The following is a 24,347-nucleotide window of genomic DNA, read 5'->3' on the forward strand; positions in this document are numbered from 1 at the left end:
CCACTATTCTTGACTTTCCTCTATCCTTTTCTACATGCAGTGCCAGTTCAAAGTATTGGAGAGGAAAGACCATAGTAAAATGTGGCGGGGGTGGAAGGCTGATGTGTGGGGTTGAGGCAGTGAAATTTTGGAGCAGATGAAAGACTGCGTTTGTGCATCTATTACATTTTTGGATTTTGTGTGATATTCCTAAAAGTCTGGGTGGGTCAATTATCTGACCACTGCCAAAGCAGTATGACAGTACAGCCTGGAACCTTGTGTGCCTATTCACGCTAAACATTTACAATAGTCACCCAAATCTACATCAGTTGGATAGGATCATGTGAGACACTAACCTGACCAGCGTCGTTGTACCAGAGTTCATCATGAAGTCTATCAGGGTGCGCTTTTTTCCGTTTAATTTCTCCAACAACGTCAACAACGTCGTCTTCAGAGTCTGTAGAGCTGGAGCCATATGTCTCGTCTGAATCAGTGATACTCTCTAACAACAAAGCAAAATGAAAAATGTAATGATCGGAACCCAAAAATCTCTCAGACCACGGCTTGCAATATAGATCACTGTCAAATGTATTTAAATTGCATGACATACTAAAGAGTAAAGGTCATTGCAGCCAGACAGCTATTCTTCCACTGCGGCAGTGTACATTAGTGAGCCACACTACACCATTTATTTCCAGCATACCGCCTTTACGGGGTTGGGGGGATAAAATTCCTTGAAATTAACTGTGTAGCTCAAAAAGGCAGCAACATTACCACAGCTTCTACAAGGGCATTGTGGCCTTCGTAAATTTGCAGCTATGATTCAGCCATTGGCTAAAGGCAGTCAGAAAAAACATTTTGGTTTCGGTGCCTTAAACCTTAGCTTGTGGGCAACCTTTTCAACCCACAGACATGATGCTTCAAGTTTACACCACCCTACTGTCCCGACCCGAGTCAGTAAAGTCTGGATTTGTAGGCGGCTTTCTGGGGAACGAGGAGGTTGTTACAACCTCATGTATAGTATTTGTACAGAATACATTTATGATTTGGAGCTTCAAACCTGCCATGCACTACATTCTCAACTGCTCCACAAACCAAAAATACAATGCCTGGCAAGAAGCACCGGTTATCAAAAAGAAAAGATTACTCACCATAGTGACTACTGTACTAGTCCACAGTCCCCTTTCTCCATACTAATGGGAGTGCCAACTCATGGGGATGGAACCAGGGAAAATTGGTGCATAGCAAAAAAATCCCCTCAATTTTATTGGTCGCTATACGCTCAAGTGCAGTGAAATCTCTCTAGGCGCTGATCCCAGCCTCGCCCCACCCTTTTACATAACAGGCCACTCCTGGTGGACTAATTGATTAGCGGGAATGATGGGAGGGCATATGGAGGAAGTGCACTAGAACAACTGTAGTCACTGCAGCGACTAACCTTTTCTTACACCTATGTCCCATCCCCCTTCCTCCGAACTGGTTAGAGACAAGCCAGCATTCATACCCTAAAGTGTGGCGGGTTGGTCCGGTCACTGTCTTGTAGAGAAGGAGCCAAGTACCCCCACCTCAAACATCTCACCCGCAGCACCTGTATGTTGGGTCCCAGAGTGGGAAACGTGCGGTTCCAGTAAAAGTACCAGATTTTCCTAGGTATCGGGAGGCAAGGTTCCCATTGAGGAAACCATACCTGCATACGAGACAATATGATGGGCCGTCTGAATGAAATCCCTGAAGAAGCAGAGAAAATGAATGATAAATAAGAATGGTGATGTCGCCATCACCAGTGACTTCATAACAGAGTAATGCTGAGGAATAGAGAAGAGATGCAGAAAATAAGAGAATGCAGGCAAGACTATAAGGCATCAAGAAAGTAGCGAGACGGAGGACATCTTGGGATCAAGATGAAGAAACCTATGCTGCAGTCATAAAGGAAAAAAGCTATTTTACACATGTATACATGCAAAGAAACACAAGCAGATGAAGTATTCTTAAAAGGCTAGCTTTATAGTGAATAGATTGCGGCATGAGGCAACATGTACATACATTACATGGGCTGCGGTACATTTGTGATGTCATCTTTGATGTCCTGGGTGTTAGTCTTAGAAGTGCACGGTGGTGGCGCGAGTTATAGTTGCTTAGCTTACACCATAACTGGCTAATTTCAGGGCGTTTTCGGTTTTACTTGTAACCATAGCGTCCCTTTAGAAAAAACTTTGTTATCTATCTCTCTCTCTAAATATATATACTATGTATGATAGCAATGCTGAGCAAAGAAGGAAGACCAAGCTTTTTCATTCGTCGCAGTCAGAAAAACAAGTGATTTACAGGAGAAAACCTCAGAAAGGCGAAATTGGATGAGCCAAGAAGCCAAGGCCATATCAGACTGGGGTGAGCTGATATTGGATACAAATCACGAGAAAGAACAAAGCTTCTGCTTAGAGGCATGGACAAAAACAAGAAGATGTCAGAGGTCTATTAAAGAATAGTATTTTAATACACTGAAACGCTCGATTTCGTGGTCTTTAGTCACGTGGGGAAAAGAAGTTGGACGAGCATGATTGTCACAACTACGCACGAGGGCAGAGTGTGCCTTCACTCCCCTGAATTCCCCGGGGTAAAGAACATGTTCAAGTTCAAAAGACCTAATTGACAGACAACTGAGGTGAGGGATGGATATGTTCATTGGTGGGAAGCTATGGTTAAGATTAGCCCATCTGCACCTGGATGTTCAGCCTGCGTACTGCCAACGTAGGCTGAGGAGGCACTGACGGAGGTTAGAATGTAACCAATGATGGAGGACTGCATGATCGGATGTTAAGAGACAGATCACATAATTCCACTGCCCTGAACGAGTATGCATTGTATACCTCGATGATCCTTGTAGAATCTATCACACTCGCCATTAGGTTTTTGTAGTTTGCCACATAAAATGATGTAAGTGATACATAGGTTAAACGTCACTTTTGGCGATTTTGCACTATAAAAGAACTAGTTACTCTTACCTTGTAACGTTCTTTCGATGGGATGTTCCTCCGACGTATTCCTTATCTTAGATAGAAATCCTTCAGCTTTGCTGGCCTCGGAAAATTTTTTCGCCAGAGGGCGCTGCGCGTCGATGATCGCCGAGTCGATGACCCTCGACGGCCTCCGTGCCGACGTCGACGTCATCCTGCCTATAAAGGCCGCGCGCAGCGTCCGTTGCTCAGTTCCGTTTTGTAGTCCCCAGTAATGTTTTTGGATTAGACTAATCACCTTGAAGGAGCATAGGCTGCAAACCCACAGGAAGTCATACTGCGGGGATGGATGGGAGGGTCGATAAGGAATACGTCGGAGGAACATCCCATCGAAAGAACGTTACAAGGTAAGAGTAACTAGTTCTTCGAAGGGATTGTGTCCTCCGACGTATTCCTTATCTTAGATAGACTCCCATAGCAGTGGTATTGTGACTGGAGGCGGGAGTAATAAAAGTTATGTTACCCTTCCAGAATGGACAGAGTGTAACACAGCCTTGCCGAATCTAGTTTCTTGACTAGAGGAGGAATCCAGGCTATAGAATTTGGTAAATGTATGTGCGGACGACCATGTGGCAGCCGCACATATATCTCGAATTGGCACCCCTCTTTGAAGGGCTGAGGATGTTGCGATACCCCTGGTAGAATGAGCCCTTAGATTTTGAGGAGGCTCCTTTCCTGCCAATTTGTAGCACTCCAGAATGGCTAAAATAATCCATCTGGAGATGGTTTGTTTTGTTATTGGAAGGCCCAACTTATGTCCTGCATAACCTACAAAGAGTTGGTCTGCTTGTCTGATCTTAGCCAATCTGCTGATATAGAAGCTCAAGGCTCGCTTAGGGTCCAGCCTGTGCAGTCTCTCTTCCTCCTTCCCCGGATGAGGAGGAGGGTAGAAAGAAGGTAATATAATCTTCTGAGTGATGTGAAACTCCGAGACTACCTTCGGGAGGAAGTTAGGCTTCACCTGAAGAACAACTTTGTCCTTGTAAAAGATTGTATGTGGAGGTTTACACGATAAGGCTTGCAACTCGCTAACCCTTCTAGCAGATGTCAATGCTATTAGCAAAACAGTTTTGAGGGTGAGAAGCTTCAATGAACAAGAGTGTAGTGGTTCAAAAGGGGCACCCTTTAGGAAGTTTAAAATTAGGTTTAAATCCCATAAGGGAACTTGAAAAGGTTTCGGGGGATAAACATTAGTTAATCCTTTTAGGTATTGTATTACCAATGGAATTTTGAAGTATGAAGGCTCCTCTGCAGTGCGCTTAAAGATTGATAGCGCTGCGAGATAGCCCTTAATTGTGCCAACCTGTAGGCCTGAATTAGCCAGGTAAAGTAAGAATGACAACACCATAGGTGTACCACAAGAAAAGGGTTCAATATTCTTTTCTCTGCACCAGCTGCAAAATTTGTTCCAACGGCAGCGGTATAGAGTTTTAGTTGCCGGCCTTCTGGCCGAAAGCAACACCTCCATAACATCATCCGGAAGGTCCCAATCCTTGTACCTCAACCTTTCAGACACCAAGCGTGAAGGTTGAGGGTCTTGATGGCTGGATGGAGAACCTGACCTTCCTTCTGCGAGAGAAGATCCTCTCTGTATGGCAGTCGAATTGGAGGGCAGATGGACATGTCTAGAAGGTCCGGGTACCACGTTCTCCTGGCCCAATCCGGGGCAATTAGGATCATGGTCTTCCGAAACCTTCTCAACCTCCTGATCATTTGAGGAATGACAGGGACCGGAGGGAACGCGTACAGAAGTGGGAACTCCCAGTCCACTACGAACGCATCTCCTAGAGCTCCTCTCGGGGGAAATTCCCTTGAGCAAAATCTGTCGCACTTCCTGTTGATACTGGTGGCGAACAGATCCACTTGAGGGGTTCCCCAAAGGGCGAAGATCTCTTGAAGGACTTCCTGAGCTATCTCCCACTCGTGAGAGACTGTGCTCTGCCTGCTCAGAGCGTCCGCTGTCAAGTTCTTCTCTCCGGCTAGGTGAATTGCCGATAGAGAGATTCCTTCCTGAATTGCCCAAAACCAGAGCTGCATCGCCTCTCTGCACAGTGGTAGTGAGCCTACGCCTCCTCTTTTGTTGAGGTAGTGCATGGCCACTGTATTGTCCGTCATTATTAGGACGTTTCTTCCCCGTACAGACGGCAGAAAAGCCTTCAGCGCTAGTCTGATGGCTCTCAGCTCCAACAGGTTGATATGTAGTCTGGACTCCGATGGAGACCAACGACCGCTGATGGTCAAGTCGTTGGCGTGAGCTCCCCACCCCGTGAGTGAGGCATCCGTGACTACTGTTATCTCCGGCCATGGTTGCCAAAACATTTCTCCTTTCAGGATGTTCTCCCGACAGGCCCACCACTGAAGGTCTCGGGCTACTTTGACCGGGATCCGAAGGAGATCTGTCATCCTTCCTGAGAACTGTGACCACTGAGTTCTCAGTGCCCACTGGAGGGATCTCATTCTCAGGCGAGCCTCCGGCACGAGGAATATGCAGGATGCCATGAGGCCTAGCAACCTCAGAAAGTCGTAGGCTGGGAGATATTGGGCATTCTGAAATCTGATGACCATCTGCAGAATATCTCGAGCCCTCACCTCTGGTGGCAAGGCTTTTCCCAGGGAAGTGTCCAGGACTGCTCCAATGAATTGGAGTCTCTGTGATGGTATCATCTGTGACTTCTTTAAATTGAGGGAGAAGCCCAGCTTGTGAAGGAAGTGGCAAACATAATCTAGTTGTCTCTGAGCCTGTTCCGAAGATACAGCTCTGATCAACCAATCGTCTAGGTAAGGGTAGACATGAATCCCTTCCCTCCTTAGACTTGCAGCCACAACCGACATTAGCTTGGTAAAGACCCTCGGGGCGGAGGTTAGCCCAAATGGCAGAACTCGAAATTGATAATGAGAGCTGCCAATTGCGAACCTCAGGTATCTCCTGTGCCTGGGATGGATCGGCACATGGAAATAAGCGTCCTGGAGGTCTAGAGATACCAACCAGTCCTGAAGCTGGAGGGCCTGAAGGATCTGAGAGAGAGTCACCATCTTGAACTTGTCCTTTCGGAGGAATTTGTTCAATTCCCGTAAGTCTAAGATGGGTCTCAGTCCTCCGTCCTTCTTCGGTATTATGAAGTAGGGGGAGTACCAACCCTTGTTCCTTTCCGCTACAGGTACCAGTTCTATGGCACCTTTCTCTAGCAGGTCTAAAACCTCCTGCAAGAGGAGCGGATCTGGAAGCTTCAAAGGGTTGTTCCCCGGTGGATGACTCTGAGGGATATGTAGGAAGGGCAGGCAGTAACCTTGGGCCACTGTCTCCAGAGCCCAAGCATCTGACGTAATAGCCTGCCATTCCGTCAGATGGTGAGTTAACCTGCCCCCTACTGGTGTTCTGTGAGGGGAGACCTCAGAGTGGTTTTGAAGCGGCTGATGCAGTTGCCGAAGGTAAAGTGGCTCCTGCTCCTGCGGGTGCGGCTTTCTTTCCCCTACCCCGTCCACCACGGGTAAATCTTCCTTGGCCTCTTTGAGCCGGTCGTCCCCTGCCCCTTCCATATGAGGAATAGTAACGAAAGGACCGTCCTCTCCACGATGATCCCGAAGGACGAAAGGTATTCTGACGGATAGCAGCTCCCAATGACTTGGCTGCTGCCTTGGACGTTTGCAGTTTCTCCAAACTGTCATCCGCCTTCTTTCCAAAGAGGGTAGAACCGTCAAAGGGCATATTCAAAAGCCTGGTCTGCACGTCAGAGGCAAAACCAGACTTCCTCAACCACGCATGCCTGCGGATTGTGGTACTTGCCGCCATGGCCCTGCTGATACTGTCAGCAGAATCTAGGCCAGTTTGTAGGGTCTCGCACATCGCATCTTTACCATCCCTGATGATGTTTAAAAATGCGTCCCTTTCCTCTCCTTCTTGGAGGCAGTCAGCCGCTGATGAAGCGCACTCCCAAAGGGTGTGGCTGAACCTAGCGAGCGTACAGGTCGCGTTAATAGACTTTAACGCCATGCTACAGGCAGAAAAAACCTTCTTAGCCATGGCATCATACTTTTTGTCATCCCTATCCTGCGGAGCAGTGGGGTATGCAGATGTGCTGCCTGATGAGGTTGCAGCCTGTACAACCAAGCTCTCAGGAGTAGGGTGTTTTGACAAATATTCAGGGTCAGAACTAGCCACCCTGTATTTTGTTGACAGTTTTTTATTTACTGCCGGGATAATTTCTGGCGTTTCCCAGTTTGTCAAAATCCTTCTCTGTAGAGCAGAGTGAAATGGAACCACAGGATCCTCCTGTGGGCCCTTGTCCAGTATGTCAGTGAGGTCATCCTGCTGAAAGGCAGGAGAAGGTGCAGACCAACCCATAAATTCTATGATTCTAGACATCAGAGCTCTATATGGAGTCTCCGCATGTTCTCCTGGGTCTGGTTTGATAAATTCTGCTTCAGGAGAAGTGTCCAAGCCACTAGCTTCCTGAAGTGCATCCTGAAGATTTTTTAATCTTCCTTCCTCAGAGGCGAAAGTCTCTGGCTCTGGTGATGTGGTCCTCTGTAAATCAATATCTTGGTCTGAATCCTCCCTTTCCTCAAAAATCGAGGTTAAAGGGGGATACATTGGTTTTTGGAATGGTATAAACCCCATTTCCAATGCAGAAGGAGCCATCATCACAGGCCTTGAAAACGTCGATGTCGTCGACACCGACGTGAAAGTACTCGAAGGCGCCGTGAAAAGCGTCGAGAAATGTGTACTAGGCCTCGAAGAACTCGAAAGGATCGGAGTCCTGCTCGAGAACGACGTCGACGTTCTCGGCGTCGAGTCGGAGGTCTTTTGTCTAACCGTTGGCTGTGGAGTAGCCGTGGTTCTTTCCTTCACCGGCGTCGATATCGGCGTCGACGTCGGCGTCGACTCGATCGACTGATGCGCCGATGAATCCTTCGACAACGGCGTCGATGGCGCCGACCTCTGTTTCGAAGGAGTTTTCGACGATGGCGTCGATGATGCTTTATCTCCCGATGGCTCGAGGCGCTTTCGGGTTGACTTTTCCGCCGGGTACTGCGACTCGCGGCGTTTAGATTTTTTGGGTTTTTTACCCGGGGTATCACCCTCAGCTGTCTTCGAGGGGGACGAGGCCGCTTTCTCGAAGACGCTTAGCATCTTTTTCCTGAATTCCTCCCACTCAGCTTGCGAGCTGCGTTTTGTGGGGCAATGAACTCTCTCAGGAGAACTCGACGAAGATGACGAAGGGGATCTCCTACGTCTCTTCTTCGAGTGTCTCGATGTCGACGAGTGGTGGGAGCCACTTCGTGATCTAGATCGAGAGTGTTTTTTATGGTGAGGAGACGAACGTCTCGACTCTACCGAAGAAGCTTTCGAGGAAGTTAAAGTTGACCTACCTCTCTCGAGCTTCCCCCTACGCTCCTTCAAGGCTTTCGCCGTCATGGAAAGGCATTCCTCACACTCCGAACTCTGGTGCGTGATTCCCAGACACCACAAACAGACCCTGTGAGGGTCCGTCAACGACATTTTCTTCCCGCAGTCTCGGCACTTTTTGAAACCGGACCGAGGGGTCGTCGGGTCGGAGGAGGATGCCATCGATATCGAGGTAAATAGTAGTTATTATATACGTTATCTTGACGAGAACTGAGCAACGGTGTTCCGAGGCACAACGAAGCGCGGAAAAACGGAACTGAGCAACGGACGCTGCGCGCGGCCTTTATAGGCAGGATGACGTCGACGTCGGCACGGAGGCCGTCGAGGGTCATCGACTCGGCGATCATCGACGCGCAGCGCCCTCTGGCGAAAAAATTTTCCGAGGCCAGCAAAGCTGAAGGATTTCTATCTAAGATAAGGAATACGTCGGAGGACACAATCCCTTCGAAATGTAGTTTATTAATTGCTTTGCAAAGTCTCGAGAGAGATCATGAGGGATGTCTGCTGATGTCCGATGTCCGTTGTAGTTCCCGTTTTAGTATCTTTTGCCAACTACCCGAGTTGTGTCTATTATTGATGTCTGAGTAAACTCTATATCCTCCATCTATCTCCAATATATTGCTAACCTATCTTAAAGGGCTGAGAAGGAACCTCAGTTCACATGGTAGCAGAGATTGATGGTTAGATAAATACCCATCGCGATAAGTAAGCTTTTGAGGTCCCGGAAATGTCACACGTTCTCTGCCTTTCGGCTGAAAGGACAAGAAGCTCCCTGTCGATGGTGTTTTTTTAAAGTAAACAGACTTGTACAAGCTAGGGTAAGACATGTTTCCCGGTTTCCACAAAAACTCCTCCCGGCGTCTACAGGAAGCTGAACAAATGGAAGGTTGGAAGAGGCTGCTGAGGAGGCGTGCGGGCCAGAGTGTCAGAAGTTGAAAAAAAAAAAACGAATGGTGAGTTAAAATGGAGACAGGTGGCAGATGAATGGGCAGTGGTTAAGGAGAATGGTAAGAGGAAAATATGTAACGGATGGATGTAGGGATGATGATAGAACTTGAGAAACGATGAGCGTTAAAAAAAATAAGAGATTTAGCTTGAGGAGGAGCCAAGCAATTTTATGAGTATCGTGAGGAGGAGCTGCAATAAAAGTATACCCAGTACCTGCGCTTTAAAGAGTAACAGAAGGAACAGAACCTAAAATCCCATAGAGAAAGCTGTAGGAGACGAGTTTGGTTAAAGACAAACTTAAGGAGACCTGTTCACACTCCGTATGGAGTATTTTAGGGGTGAGAGTAAGTCTTATGAAGAGAAAACATAATGCACGTGGCCGGCCGAGTGGGTGCGTCTGTTTTATGTCATTGTGTAAAGATGTTGAAATAGTGAAGTGATAAATGTAAAGAGGAGAAACGCGAGAGTTTGAGGAACTAAGCGTGTATTTGCAAATGAATTATATTAATGTTTAGCAGATTAAAGTAAAACATTTGGTAAACTGAGTGTTTTAGAGCCTGCGATGATGGTGCACCCTCATACTATGTTTTTCATTGAATAAGTAATATTGAATTTTGCAAAGAGTAAATGGTGAGTATAGACAGTCAGAGTGATGTGTCAAAAATGGAGGATATTAGTCCGCTTATACATTTGCTGTAAGCACATACACCTAAGCTTAGAGAAGGTAAGGAATAAAGATGAAGAATCGAAAACGAAAAATGCCTAACAGAGCAGCAAGAGGGATCGCCATTAAAGGCAGTTCCGCTGTGTAGGATGACATTTGCATGATGAATGTGCAAGAAAAGTTAGACCAGCCGCTATTGAGCTAGCACTCTTTAAAATATAGATCAGGATGAGAAAGATGAGTCACCTCTTAGTGATCACACAGTTAAAGTATGCACAAGAGGGGGGTGGGGGTGAGGAGCCTTTTAGCTCCACCCACCGCGTCTGAAACAGACAGTGATAGTAACAAAGGTGAAGGGCTGTACCCATTCTGGGAGCTAAAGGCAGGAACAAAATATAGCTACCCGGCAGATAACTGTGCAAAGCAGCAACGAGGGTCAGGAAGAGATATATTGAGAGAGATGTAATCTCTAAAGTCCCAAGGGACAAGGAGACGCAACAAGGGAAGAAGCAATAACTGATAGGTTAGCACACATATAGAACTAATGAATGGGTGGTTGGAATTTGCACAGACTCATTAGTAAGAACATTGAGGACACAAGAGAACACAGCACTGATTGTCTGGAAAAATAAGTAATGAAAAACTTAAAATCCAGGAGTGACGAAAGAGAAGGCTTAGAAGAAGCTCTTCGACACGTGAGATGATAGTAGATCCATTTACAACAGATTTGGAGGATGAGGCAGACTCAAAAAACATTGAACGAGAATGATAGTCTATCATGAAACAAAACAGAAGGAAGACCCGCAGGGGAAGGGTAAAAAATGATTGAGTTAACAGTACGTGGTGATACGATGAGGAAAGCCTTGCGCAGTGTAGGACCCAAGGAGTTGTCATTTAAATATAGTGACTCTGAATAGAAATGATGAAACGAAGAGTTATACACGATGGAAACAGACTATGGCAAAAGGGAAGAGAACCCATTTATGATGAGATTTGTAATATATGTAGCCTTATAGAAAGGTTTAAAGAAGTAAAAAAGTAAAGCTGTCTGATTTAGACCGCCCTATATCCCGGGCAACAACCTTGGTGACGCAGCTAAATCAACCTTATAAAATAGGCAGTCCTACGGTCAGAGGGGGGACGTGCCATTGTAGGTGAGCAGGTTAAGGCCATTGCCAGGTAGAAGGCAATCCAGGACTATTGTCTCTACCATGAGCAGAAAGCGATAGGTGACAAATGTGAGCTCTGGCATTTTTTACAGTCTTTTTGTTAAAGAAAGGAGACTTTCGAGGTAGGAACTTCTAGAATGATTATGGAAACTTATAAAATATTCAAGGTATAAAGATAAGGGAAATAAAAAGACTTGATTGAAGGGTGGACATGCAGGATAATAGAACACTTCTTCAGCATGTGAAGAGATTCAGGATTCATATAGAATAACCAGCTTTCAAGAAAAAGGGATTGGAGAAACTCACTGGCATGTTAGCAGTAGGATAAAGATGAGTTGTTTAGAATCAGAATGTGCAGCAGACAAGCGCCTAGAGTGTAGTAAAACCTTAGACGCAGTAGCCACTTGTGAAAACATAAGAGCATAAAACACAGGTTTACCATGCCCATGTATAAAGAAGAGATACGTCTGGGTCATTTTGTTGTATTTTAAATGGATATAGGTTCACACATTGGGGTAAGATTAATTGACAAAACAAAGTTTGATTATTTTATTTTTAGTGAATAAAGGCACAGTATGTTTGTATAAAGAATGTATTGGTTAAATGAGAATTAATGTATATGGCATGTGTAAAATGGATGACCACATGAGGAATATTGGTAGAATTAAAAAGGTTTATTGTAAAGGGTGCATGTTATTTTTGTATATTTTAAAGAAAAGTTTAGATTCAGCAGTCGGGTTGCCTTTTGTTATTAAGAAGGCTGCTAGTATAGCAAATAGGATGTTCTATCGAAGGGCTTAATGAATGTTGGCAACTTAGAATGCTTTGGCTATGGGGTAATCCCATTGATTTTAGCGATTGTAAGGTTCGGGTCTAGAGTAATGAAGCGTGCCATGTTTGTATTGAAACCACTGGCAGAGGGTGAGCACACGCATGATTGTTTGAACTAAGACTAGTTCTATGACGATCTCCCAAGGGTGAAGGGAAATGCATTTGATAATCGAGGAACTCCTCCTAATTGAAGAACTTTTAGAATCGAGCAATAAGTAAGGATATAGAAGATCCGCTGTGGTACAGCACAAGGTCAATGGAGAGTTTTGAAGTAACAAGTGTACGACTATCGTCTCACTTTTCAGCACAGGTTGTCGCACAGATTGCTGTGCTCAAGGATTATGCAGATCAAGAAGTAACGGTGTACGATGACTCTGCCTTTATGATATCAATGGTGCACGCAAGGATAGCACGTTGGGAAGGGCCACCTCAAAGAGGGCGGCTCTTGAATGCTGCACGTAGTCTTATTGTACAGACAGCTAGGAGCACAACACACTCCAAATAGTCATTGTGGTTGTAAAATAAGCAGCTTATGTTAGACGGGCAGATTTTAGTTCACGTGGAAATTAAAATAAGTGAAGAGACGAAAATAGAAATGTGTTGTATGCGATTGAGGTGTATTTGTTAGTTGTAATGTTTAAAGGTGGATGGAAGTATGATTATGACGATTATGTTTAAAGTATTGTGATAAATATGTTTAGATTTTAATGAATAAGAGCTTAAGGAGAAGCGCGTCAATATAAGAAAGACTTGTGGACATAGAAAGGCTGTTCTTTAAACACCTCTAAGGCATTGTAGTGACAAAACAGTAGTGGTAGAAAGTGATGCCTTTAGGGTACACACGTGACAACTACTAGGCAGCCAAGACACAAGTTTATTTTCCCTACAATAAAGGTACATGTAAAAGCACCTATTTCTGTAATAGATGAACATGAGTTACCTGTTGAAGAGAGGTGACGTATGGAGATTATAGGAGACTATTGCCCTCTCATGCTGGTGCAAGAAAAAAGCATCGGGATAGAATAAGGTCCCTGGAACTTGCTCCTACACAGGTAGCGCATGTGAATACATTTAGTCCTCTGATGAATGTTTCTATGATTGGTCCAGTAAGAAAAACCTATGCTGACACTCAACAACATGGTTACTGAGGCTCATAAAAGAAAGATGAGGCCCAAAAGACATGCTAGAGAAAATGATCATGAATTAAATGATTACCTGGTCAGTACAGCACATTTGTGGAATAATCTTTGGTACCAGCATATGAAAGAGGTGGGAAGAACGTCATAAGAAGAATGCTTTGTATGTGCACTCCTGCCTTATAGTATGGGGAACTCTAAGAAATTCATAGCTATCGAAATAGACGTCCAGACAACACATTGTCTATCGTATGTAGCACTCTGCAGAACATGAGGCCAGTTCATGGGTCGAGATGCCCATCTCACATGGGCCACAGAATGGATAGATCCAGAGGAAGATAAGAATGTGCAAGACTCAAAGACAAGAGATAAAGAACAGACAAACATTGTGATCAGATATGGAACATTTGGAGTGAAAGGAGGAGAAATCAGACGAGAAAAACGGAAAACTCAAGGTTTCAGGAAAATCTGCAGTAGAAACTCATAGATGGAAGAACAGAGGACAGGTGCATATTTGGGGATCAGTGTTCTCTCCAGAAGGATGGGAAGAATGAGTGGTTATTTGCAGAGCCTGGGATATCACTGGGTTCTACAAAGACACTGTTGACATAGTGCAGAACAGATGCAAACCATTATGCCAAAGACATGCTAAGCTACTAATTTGGTTTGAAGACAAAAGAGGACCCTTGCAGATAGTGCCTTTGGAAAGTTCAAATCTGTGTTTCAGAAATAATCGCACAAGAAAAGTAGGAGAAAATCAGAATTGTGGGTGAATCTTTGATGTACCAGGAATGAAAATTGGAACAGCAGTGATAATGGATCACAATTGGGCTTGTGGGTCCAGAGCATATATGAAGTTGCCTTAAGACTCGGGAAGAATATGCACTTTGGTGAATGTTCATGTTCCGGCGTTGGCAATTCCTAAAAGTGATTTGAACCTTGGCAGTTTCCCGAAAGCAGTTGCTCACCTGAGGAAGAGGAGATCTGTGGGCAGATAAAACTAATAAAGAGGGAGAACTATTTCTCTGCCAAGTCAATAGAGGCCTTTGACTATACCCCATATGCACACCGACTGTTCAGCCAGAATTCATCCGTATTCACGTTGATCTTCATGCCAAGAATTCAGGCTGGAGCAAATACTAAATGGTTGCATTTCACCAGATGGGAATTGCTGCAGACGATTAACACAAAGCTATCAAGGAAGAGCCGAGAGCCATAAGACTAATGACTCTACAGAACAGATACGTCTTGGAAAGAATCACAGCTATGGATGGAGGCGTTTGTGCAAAAATCTGAGAATCATGTTGCACATGCATACCTTCTCACGATGACGAAAATGGCACCTTGACTGAGGCCATACAGATGCTGATGAAGCCACACATCCAGATGACGAAGTAGAAGATATTGCTAATGACAGCTGGTTTGGTTCACTTTTTTCTTGGGTTCCACAATGAATGGCAGACATGTTCAAGTTCCTTGGAGCCCTGATCGTGTTGGTAGGATTCTGTGTGATCAAGATAATCACACAATGCAAGAAGATAGCAAAGAAAGCCATAGGGATGAAGATCATGATTGATGTTGAAGCAGGATGGAAGGCCAGAGATCAGACAGATGAAGAAATCAGAGACTTTGTGAATGCCAGTATCCATGCACCTGAGGGAACGAAATTCCTGTACTCAAAGAACCATAGGAAGTATGTGGGAAGATAGATCTATTGCACTCCAAACTGACAATGCATGCTCATAAATTGGAACAAGGATGAGCATTTGAAATTGGCTGCATGCCTGAAAGGACTCAAATATGGTTCCCAAAGAAACAGTTCAGGAAAAGATGTCTAGATATGAAGACTCGGGGCAGAGTGGTCGATGAATCACCCAGAGAGGGGTGGGGGCGGTGTAGAGAAGGAGCTAAGTACCCCCACCTCGACCATCTCACCCGCAGCACCTGTAAATTGGGTCGCAGAGTGGGAAACGTGCGTTTCCAGTAAAAGTACTGATACCTAGGAAAATCTGGGAGGCACGGTTCCAATTGAGGAAACCATACCTGCATCCGAGATGATAGGATGGTCGTCTGAATGAAATCCCTGAAGAAGCAGAGAAAATTAATGAAGAATGGTGATGTCGCCATCACCAGTGACATAACAGTAATGCTGACGAATAGAGAAGAGATGCAGAAACTAAGAATGCAGACAAGACTAAGGCGCCAAGAAAGTATCGAGGCTGAGGGCATCTTGGGATCAAGATGAAGAAACTTATGCTGCAGACATAAGGGAGAGATCAAGCTATTTTACACGTGTATAAATGCTAAGAAACGCAAGCAGATAAAGTATTCTTAAAAGGCTAGCTTTATAGTGAATAGATTGCGGCATGCGCCAACATGTACATACATATGGGATACATTAGTCGCTGTAATCATATTTCTGATACTTGTAGCTGCTTAGATTCACATGCTGTGCATAGGCTGACATCTAGTGGAAGTTGCAGAGTATTACAGTTGTTTTCGAAACTCGAAAAGAGACGTTGATAGGGCGTGCCAGTAATACTATCCCTAGTGTGACTTCCACTGTACCTATGGTCCTTCACACGTCAAGGTCTCTCAGATTGTTATATTTCGGATAGGAGGTAGCATGAAGTGTAACGCAAGTACAGTTGTATCCAAGCAGATAAGTATCAGACAAGCTCATAAGCATCCCCGAGGGGAGGAAGGGTGGGCGCATGTGAATCTAAGCAGATACAAGCATTAAAAATACAATTACGGTGAGTAATGTATCCCTTCTGCGGCTTGTAGAATCTGCTTAGATCACATGCTGTGCATAGATTAGCGAGCAGTGTTAGGAGAAGGTGGTGGGATGTGAGAAGGTTCATGTGCGAAGAGATGTCTTAGCACCGCTTGTCCCACCTGTGCATCGGTCGAGAAATGGGTGTCAATGCAGTAATGCTGAGTGAAAGTATGTACTGCGCTCCATGTAGCTGCTTTGCAAATGCTGTCTAGAGGGACATTTGCAATGAAAGCCAGAGTGGCTCCTGTGCTCCTTGTGGAGCGAGTTCTGGGCGTAAAAGTCAGTGTATTGTTTGATTAGGGAATAGCACAATTGTATACATCCGACTATCCAATCCACCTGGAGATGGCATTCTTTGAAATGCGGTCTCCTTCTCTGCATGGTGCTATGGAGACAAACAGTCTGTTTTTCTTAGCGGTCTGGTCTTGTTAACATAGTAAAGGACCGCCCTCCTCACATCTAGTGTATGGTGTTTTACCTCAGCTGAGCTGGTGGGTTTCTGAAAGAAATCCGGTAGATCAACAGACTTGTTTACATGAAATTTAGAGATGAATTTAGGTGAGAACCGAGGGCAAGTACGTAAAACCAGCTGGTCTTCATGTAGGATAAAGAAAGGATCCTGCACTGACAAAGCTTGTATTTCACTAACCCTTCTTATGGAAGTAATAGCCACTAAGAAGACAGTCTTGTAAGTCAGGTGGAGAAGACTTGACTTGTGTATTGGCTGGTAAGGGGGTCCCATGAGCTTAGCAAGTACAACATTGAGATCCCATTCTGGCGGCGGGTTAGAATTGGGAGGATGACGTTTCTTTACTCCCTTCATAAAAGCCTTGATGACGGGCACCTTCCACCATGAGACTGTTTTCGCTTGTAGCAAACAAGTTCATTGTGGGGAAACCCCATTGAGAGAAGAGATGTTCTACGACCCCTGCGTGTAGTTGCCACTTGTGTTCTTCTGGTAAGGGATCTCTGGTCAATGAGTCTGCCAGATAGTTGAGTTCCCCTGGAACGTGCTGTGCGGTTAGGAATATCTTCCGTTTGAGTGCCCATCTCCAAATTTGTTGCGCAAGCCTGGGCAGATTTAGAGAAAGTGTGCCCCCCTGCTTGTTGATGTAAAACATTGCTGTAGTGCTGTCTGTCAGGATTTGCAGATTGGTTCGCTAGGTGAAATTCAAATGCCTGAAGGGCTTTGAATACTACCAGTAGTTCTAGCAGATTGATGTGGTTCAGTGCTGACGCATGAGACCACAGACCCTGAGCTGTCTGGCGAAGGTAATGACCACCCCCCGCCCCCCCAGCCAGCGAGTGCAGCATCTGTCGTGACAAACGCTTGTACTCCCGGATCTTAGAAGGGATTCCCCTTCAACAGATTTCTCTTGTTCACCAGCGAAGATTTTGTACGAGTGTTGGCGAAACGACCACTAGATCGTCCCACTGACCACTTGCCTGAGACCACCGTTTCACCAACCACTCCTGCATGGGTTACATCGGCAGGTGCACGTGAGGTACCAGGTAAATGTAAGATGCTATCATGCCTCGCAAACGCACTCTTATCTTGTGGCCGGCCTGATGATGCAGTATTTGCAGTAACATGTTTTCGACTCTTTCCTCTGACGAAAGACCAACCCCTCTTGTGTGTTTATAACAGCTCCTAGGAACTGTTTGGTTGTGCTTGGCACTAGGCTTGATTTTTTTCTCGTTGATGGAGAAGCCCAATTGAAAGAGAAGGTTGATAGTTCTTGGAATGTTTTGTCTGCAAATCAGGGGAAGACTCCCCTGTAATCAGCCAGTCGTCCAGGTAAGGGTACACTGGGATTGCCTGCCTGCGCAGGTGTGCTGCCACCATCGCCAGTAACTTCGTGAATACCCTTTGAGCAGATGCTATTCCGAAGGGCAGCACCTCGAATTGGTAGTGCTGGTTCGCTATGTTGAAACGCAAGAATCTTCTGTGCGCTGGAAACATTGAAATATGAAAATAGGCATCTTTCATATCCAGTGCTGCCATGTAACCCCCCCCCTTTTTAGCAGAGGGATTACCTCTTGTAGCGTAGTCATGCAGAACTTTTGTGGCTGGACATATTTGTTTGCAGGGTGCAAATCTAATACTAGGCGCATTGTTAGATCTTTTCTTGGCACAAGGAAGCAAGTTGAATAAATACCTTTGTTTCGATGGCGTCCTTTAGGAGTAGCGTGGTGATTTCCTTGAGGAGGATGCGCTGGTCTTTGGGGTGAGGGGTGTTTCCGGGGTCACCCAAGCTCTATACAATATCCGCCCGCTACGGTGGACAGCACCCATCTGTCTGAGGTGATTCCCTCCCATGCTTGGGTGAAGTTGGTAATGCGCCGTCTTAATGGAGAGGCATCGGAGGGAACCTGAAGCGGAATGTCACCGTTTCTGAGGTGGGGTACCACCTCTGGAGGAGGGACTCCTTCCCCAACCACATGATCAGCATGGTCCTCTCTGGTAATTCTGAGAGGCTTGGCCTTGATTATTTCCCCCTGCTGTTCCCTGACTTTGGTTATAGTTGGAACTCCTTTGGGAAAATGGTCAGCGTGAGAGATGAAAATTGCTGTTTCCCCTTTGGCCAGGAGGTTTACTGGTCAATTGTCCCAATGACTTCAGTTTGTCATTCTTCCTTGGCTGTCTTCAAAGCGTCCTCTACAGCCTTGCCAAAGAGAACATGGGGCTTGATGGGCATGTTAATGAGAGTAGCCTGCGTCTCTGGTTTAAACCCGGATTGTCACAACCATGCGTGACGCTTAATAATGGTTCCCTCAGCTATGATTCTGCCGGCGTTGTCTGCGGCGTCAAGGCTGCTTTTCAGCAAGCAGCTGGAAACTGCCCTTCCTTCTGAAGCCACCAGTGCTAATTGAGACTTGAGGGGTCCCAGGGCTGAGGAGAGTAATGCCGAGAGCTTGTCCCATTCATGACAGTAGAAACTGGCTAACAGGGTAGCGTTATTAGCTATTCTGGTTTGGAAAGCAGCGGAAGAGTTAACCTTTCTGCCCATAGTGTATGGCCTCTTACTTTCCTTGTCTGGAGGAGCCTCAGAGGAGGCTAGGGGAGTACCTGCCCTCTTCCTTATAGTGACGACGAGCGAGTCAGGCTTTAGTTGACCTCTGATGTACAGCGGGTCATATGGAGCAGGCCTGAAAAGTTTCTCTATGCGGGGGTTCACTGCGCGCGTCTGATTTGGTGTTTCTTTTTTTTTTTTTTAAATATATTTTTATTGGCATTTCTTAAACATTAACTTTGTGACTCAACATAGTCCCAAACTTCCCTTTCCCACCCCCCTCCCTCCCCTCCGGTATTAGTGTCTCTGCGGTCCTTCGAGTCCCATGTGTGTTTCTGATTCAGCTTGTAAACATGTCTAATATTCGGATGTTATGTGGGCACCATTGGAGCATGTAGTCACTTTGCAGGAATTCTATGGTGTCTCCCCAGTCTGTAGCGAATCTCTGTCTGTCCCCTTGGAGGGTATATGTTATCCTTTCCATCGCCACATATGTCCATATCCTGTGGAGCCATTCTTGCGTGGTTGGGGGGGTCTTTTGTTTCCAATGTTGTGCTATTGCCAGCCAGGCGGCTATGAGGAATCCCATAAAATTACGTTTTTGTGTCCTATTAAGTGTTTTGTCTGTGGGAGCCCACATGCCGCACATCCAAATCTCTTCTTCTAGGTTGGCCGTGTCCTTGAATATTTCTTGCATCTTATTTTTGACATCCACCCAGAACTGTTTTAGCTCTCGACAGTCCCACCAGATATGTCTCCAGGTGCCCACTGAGTCACATCCCCTCCAGCAGTTATTTTGTGTTGTCGGGAACATTTTATGTAGCCTTTCCGGGGTGTAGTGCCATTGGATCATCACTTTAGTCCATGCTTCCCTTGTTTGAATTGCTCGCGTCCACTTGGGAATTATATACCACAGGTATGTCCACTGCGTTCTCGGGATTTGTTTTCCTAGCGTAATTTCCCATTTTTTCATGTAGTACCATGTGATGTGTTCTTCTTGGACGTTGAGGAATTTGTAAAGGGAGGAGACAAATTTCTTTTCTCCCGTTTGGGTTAGTATGTAGCTCTCAAACGGGGTTGGATCTCTGGTCAGTGCCTTTGTGATTCTGGGTGACATGAGCCAGTGGTGGATTTGCTCGTACTGGTATCTGTCCTTCTCCGTGAGGCCTAGTATATCCTGGCAGTCTGTGAATGATCTTATCTGCCCACCCTCAAACATGTCGCCCACTTTCGTGCACTCTGCGTTTCTCCATTTCTGGAATGTGCCTTTTTCTACCCCTGGGGGGAAGTCTAGATTGTCGAACATTGGGATGAATGGAGCTGGGTCAATCGTGAGGGTTTCTCTTTTGGTGGCTCTATCCCAGATGTCCATTGTGGTGCTCAGGATTTCGCTTCTCTCGATGTTTTGATGCCTATGTGTGGGTCTCTTCCATAATAGATGTTGCAAGTTGGATCTCGCCACTGCCCTGTCCTGAGCCATCCACCATTTATCTGATGTGTCTGTGATCCATTCGTGTAACACCCACAGCTGGGCCGCTTCGTAATATTTCCTGAAGTGTGGGAGCGCCATCCCTCCGTCTGGTTTTTGGGCGGTAAGCGCTTGTTGTGAGAGTCTTGGTGTCTTGTTTTGCCATATGTATTTAGTGATTAGTTTTGTGAGTGACTTGAATGATTTGGTGTTTCTAACGTGGGTTGTACCATTCCGCTGGACAGACTTTAGTAGGGGAATTAATTGAGACAGCCTTTTTATCTCCCAAGATCTCATCAACGAAAACCTTGACCAGATCTTCTGGAGTAGATATTTGGAAGTACTCGGCCGCTTTAATGAGTACTTTGTTTAAAAGAGGCTGATTATATACGGGTGAGTCTACCATGTGGGGGGGGATCGTCATCCACTGAGGAGTCGATGTTGTACATGACCGTATCTCGGTCACCCTCATTGTCCTCATTATCTCCATAATAAGGGTCTGCAGCCTTCTGACTATATAGATCCTCATGATCAGTGTCTGGGCATATAGTTCAATGATAGTGGGATCTTGCACTGGCTCACTGGGTCGAGACCTTTTAGTTGGGGATTTAACAGGGTTTAGAGACCCAGAGGCTGCTGTTGTGGGAGGGGAGGAGTAAAAACTTGCAAAGTAGTTAGGGTCTTTTTCATAAAAATTTGCCGTTAAAGACATTCTACTCATGACCCTATCTATATCTTCGGATGACCAGTGGGCAGAGCTAGGATACATTTTAGGTTGAGGTGGGGGACCCAAATCCTCTGGAATGGGTGGGAGTATAGTAGAAGGCATAGTCTTTCTTCAAGGTTGAAGATAGGGAATCCTGTACCTGAGGTTCCTTACTCTTGTGAGGGGCCTTACGTGATTTATCTCCATGAGGGGTCTTAGAAGAACTCTTCTTAGACTCCTTAGATTTACAAAGGCCTGCTGGGATGTGCTTTTCTATCAGATGGGCTAGTCTCGCTTGTATGGGCTTTTTTATGGATTTTGACATAGGATAATGAATCTCGGCTACGGGCCGATCCAAAGTCTCGTCATCTGATTCTCGATCTTTGGGAATGTCCTTATCCATGACGTCTGATCTTTCTTTCGACAGTCAGGATTTGTCATGTGGCGTTCTCGATCTGGAGTGCCCAGAGGACAATCAACGGACCTCTCCCTAGACGTCATGCTTTGCCGTTTGCTCAACACGTGTGTCGAGTCTTGGCGGTGGGTTGTGTGTTTGGTGTGAGGGGTAGTGTCAGCGCTTCCGCTGCCGGGTGTTGTCCCTGTAACAGGGCCACCAGCTTGTCTGTTGGGGTCGGGTCCTGCCCTTGGGAAACCGGAGTAACCCTGTTGCCTTTGCCGTCGGGATACCACAGCATTGCTGCCGTCGCTGAAGGCACCCTCCACTTCCATGGCCTCGAGCTGCCTGGCGTAGTGGGCCCCGCGTTTAGTTGATCGGTCCTTCAAAGTCTTGGGCTGGAAGAGTCTACACGCTTGACAAGAACCCTCAACGTGGTCTCGCAGGAGATACAGGTTACACACAAGTTGTTGATCAACCCACAGAATTTCTTGTTGCACTTAGGGCAAAATATAAAGGGGGCCCTGTCCATAACGGAATGACACGGCAGCTAGGTGAATGTAGTGTATGAAAAGAGGTATATACATTCTAAAATGACCTCCCCCCCTCTCTCCCTACTTTGTGGGCCGAAGCCCATAGCGGACTTCCAAGGCCAGAACGTATCTGTCGACGGGAATCTTTCAACGGTCGTTTCTTGTTCTTCACCGGCGTTAGGAGTCTCGACAGTCAGTGATTATAAGGGATAGTAAGAACTATAGTTATTTCGATAATAAATGGTGATAAGCTGAAAGAGGAAATTCGCTATAAGCGTCCGTCTATGATGGTGGAAAAAAAACAATCTGAGGGACCTTAACGAATGAAGGATCATGGGTACAGTGGACGTCACAGTAGAGCTAGTATTACTGTCACGCCCTGTCGACGTCCCCTTTCGAGTTTCGAAAACTAATACTCTGCAGCTTCCACTAGATGTCAGCCTATGCACAGCATGTGATCTAAGCAGATTCCACAAGCTATATATATATATATATATATATATATATATATATATATATATATATATATATATATATATATATATATATATATATATATATATATAGAGGAATCAGTAAAGGATGGATGCTCCCACTACGTATGATAATGATGAGCAAAATAAGGCATAGCAAGCTTTTTCATTTGTCGCAGTCAGAAGAATAAGTGATTTACGGGAGAAAACCTCAGAAAGGTGAAATTGGATGAGCCAAGAAGCCAAGGCCATATCAGACTGGGGTGAGCTGACATTGGATACAAATCGTGTGAAAGAACAAAGCTTCTGTTTAGAGGCATGGACAAAAACAAGATGACGTCAGAGGTCTATTAAATAATAGTATTTTGAAACACTGAAAAGCTTGATTTCCTGGTCTTTAGTCACATGGGGAGAAGTTGTAGGACGAGCATGATGGGCACACTTACGCACGAGGGCAGAGTGTGCTTTCACTCCCCTGAATTCCCTGGAGTAAAGAACATGTTCAAGGCAGAGTTTAAAAGATCTAATTGACAGTAGGCCACTGAAGTGATGAGGGATGGATATGTTAATTGGTGGGAAGCTATGGTTAAGCCTAGCCCATCTGCATGGTCTGGATGTTCAGCCTGCGTAGTGCCAACATAGGTTGAGGAGGCACAGACTGAGGTTAGAATGAAACCAATGATAGGGGATTGCATGATCAAGGGTCCTATAGTTGTGTAACCAATTAGACGTTTTATATTTAGTGACGCTTGTAGTGACATTTTTGGGGAAGGGCTTAGTTGCCCCACCTGATGTTAAGGGACCTATCATAATTCCACCGCCCTGATATACCTAGATGATCCTTGTAGAAACCATCACACTCACCATTAGGTTTTTGTAGTTTGCCACATAGGATGTTAGTGATGAGTAGGTTAAACGTCACCTATGGCGATTTTTCACTATAAAAATGTTTTTTATTAATTGCTTTGAGAAGTCTCGAGAGAGATCATGAGGGATGTCTGTTGATGTCCGTTGTAGTCGCCGTTTTAGATAATTGTGATTAAAACAGTATCTTTTGCCAACTACCTGATTTGTGTCCATTATTGATGTCTGAGTAACCTCTACATCCTCCATCCATCCATCTACAATATATTGCTAACCTATCTTAAAGGGCTGAGAAGGAACCTCAGTTCAGTCTCAATCAAACAAATTTTGCTGGTTGGCTTGTTCAAACCGAGTATCTGCTCTGAAACTGGAGACCAAGACATAATGCCAGCAGAAAGCAGATGGTGGGGCCCACTTGCCAGCTCTAGCTATGACCACCCAGGGGACAGTCGATTTGAGACAAACCACATGCGCATGAAAACCCTTGGGGATCTGATTTCCCCCAAGACTTGTCTCTTCTACATGGTACGATAACATCCAGCAGGCAATGGTGGCTTTGGAAGCCACAGACCCATACAACTTAACTGCACAAAGCATGAGGATCCTGTCGAAAGATCGGACCTCCTTAGTCCTATCCAGGTGGAATTTGAGAACTCGGCAAAGATTGTGACTAATGCTTTCTGCTTCCGGGGCTGGATTTGGAAAGAATACCAGCAAGCACATTCCCTGATTAATGTGAAATTCCAACATCCTGGTTAAGGTGAGTGTTGATTCGCAGCCCCACCTTGTCCTTGTAGAAATCAATTAATGACTTGCAAGCCCAAAGAGCCTGTAGCTCTCCAACTAGACAAGCCGACTTCACAGTTAACAGAGGAGGAAGGCTATTTTCCAGGCCACCCACAAAAGGTCAATTTTGGCCACTGAATGAAAGGAAAGGGTTGGTAAGACAAAGCTCCCAGGATGGATGC

The 24,347-nt window shown here is 45.5% G+C and overlaps 1 protein-coding gene across 2 annotated transcripts in view; it reads right to left on the reverse strand.

The window, feature by feature from the left end:
• The window catches only part of DROSHA (drosha ribonuclease III), a 1,388,683-nt gene that overhangs the window by 799,361 nt on the left and 564,975 nt on the right, over positions 1 to 24,347 (reverse strand). For both annotated transcript variants that reach the window (XM_069613610.1, XM_069613611.1), the window contains exon 6: positions 336 to 481. In XM_069613610.1, the coding sequence (XP_069469711.1) occupies positions 336 to 481 (146 nt within the window). The remainder of the gene's footprint in view (positions 1 to 335; positions 482 to 24,347) is intronic.

The sequence above is a fragment of the Ambystoma mexicanum genome, chromosome 5p (genome assembly GCF_040938575.1).
Source record: "Ambystoma mexicanum isolate Mex_15411 chromosome 5p, UKY_AmexF1_1, whole genome shotgun sequence".
NCBI classification, from domain to species: Eukaryota; Metazoa; Chordata; class Amphibia; order Caudata; family Ambystomatidae; genus Ambystoma; species Ambystoma mexicanum.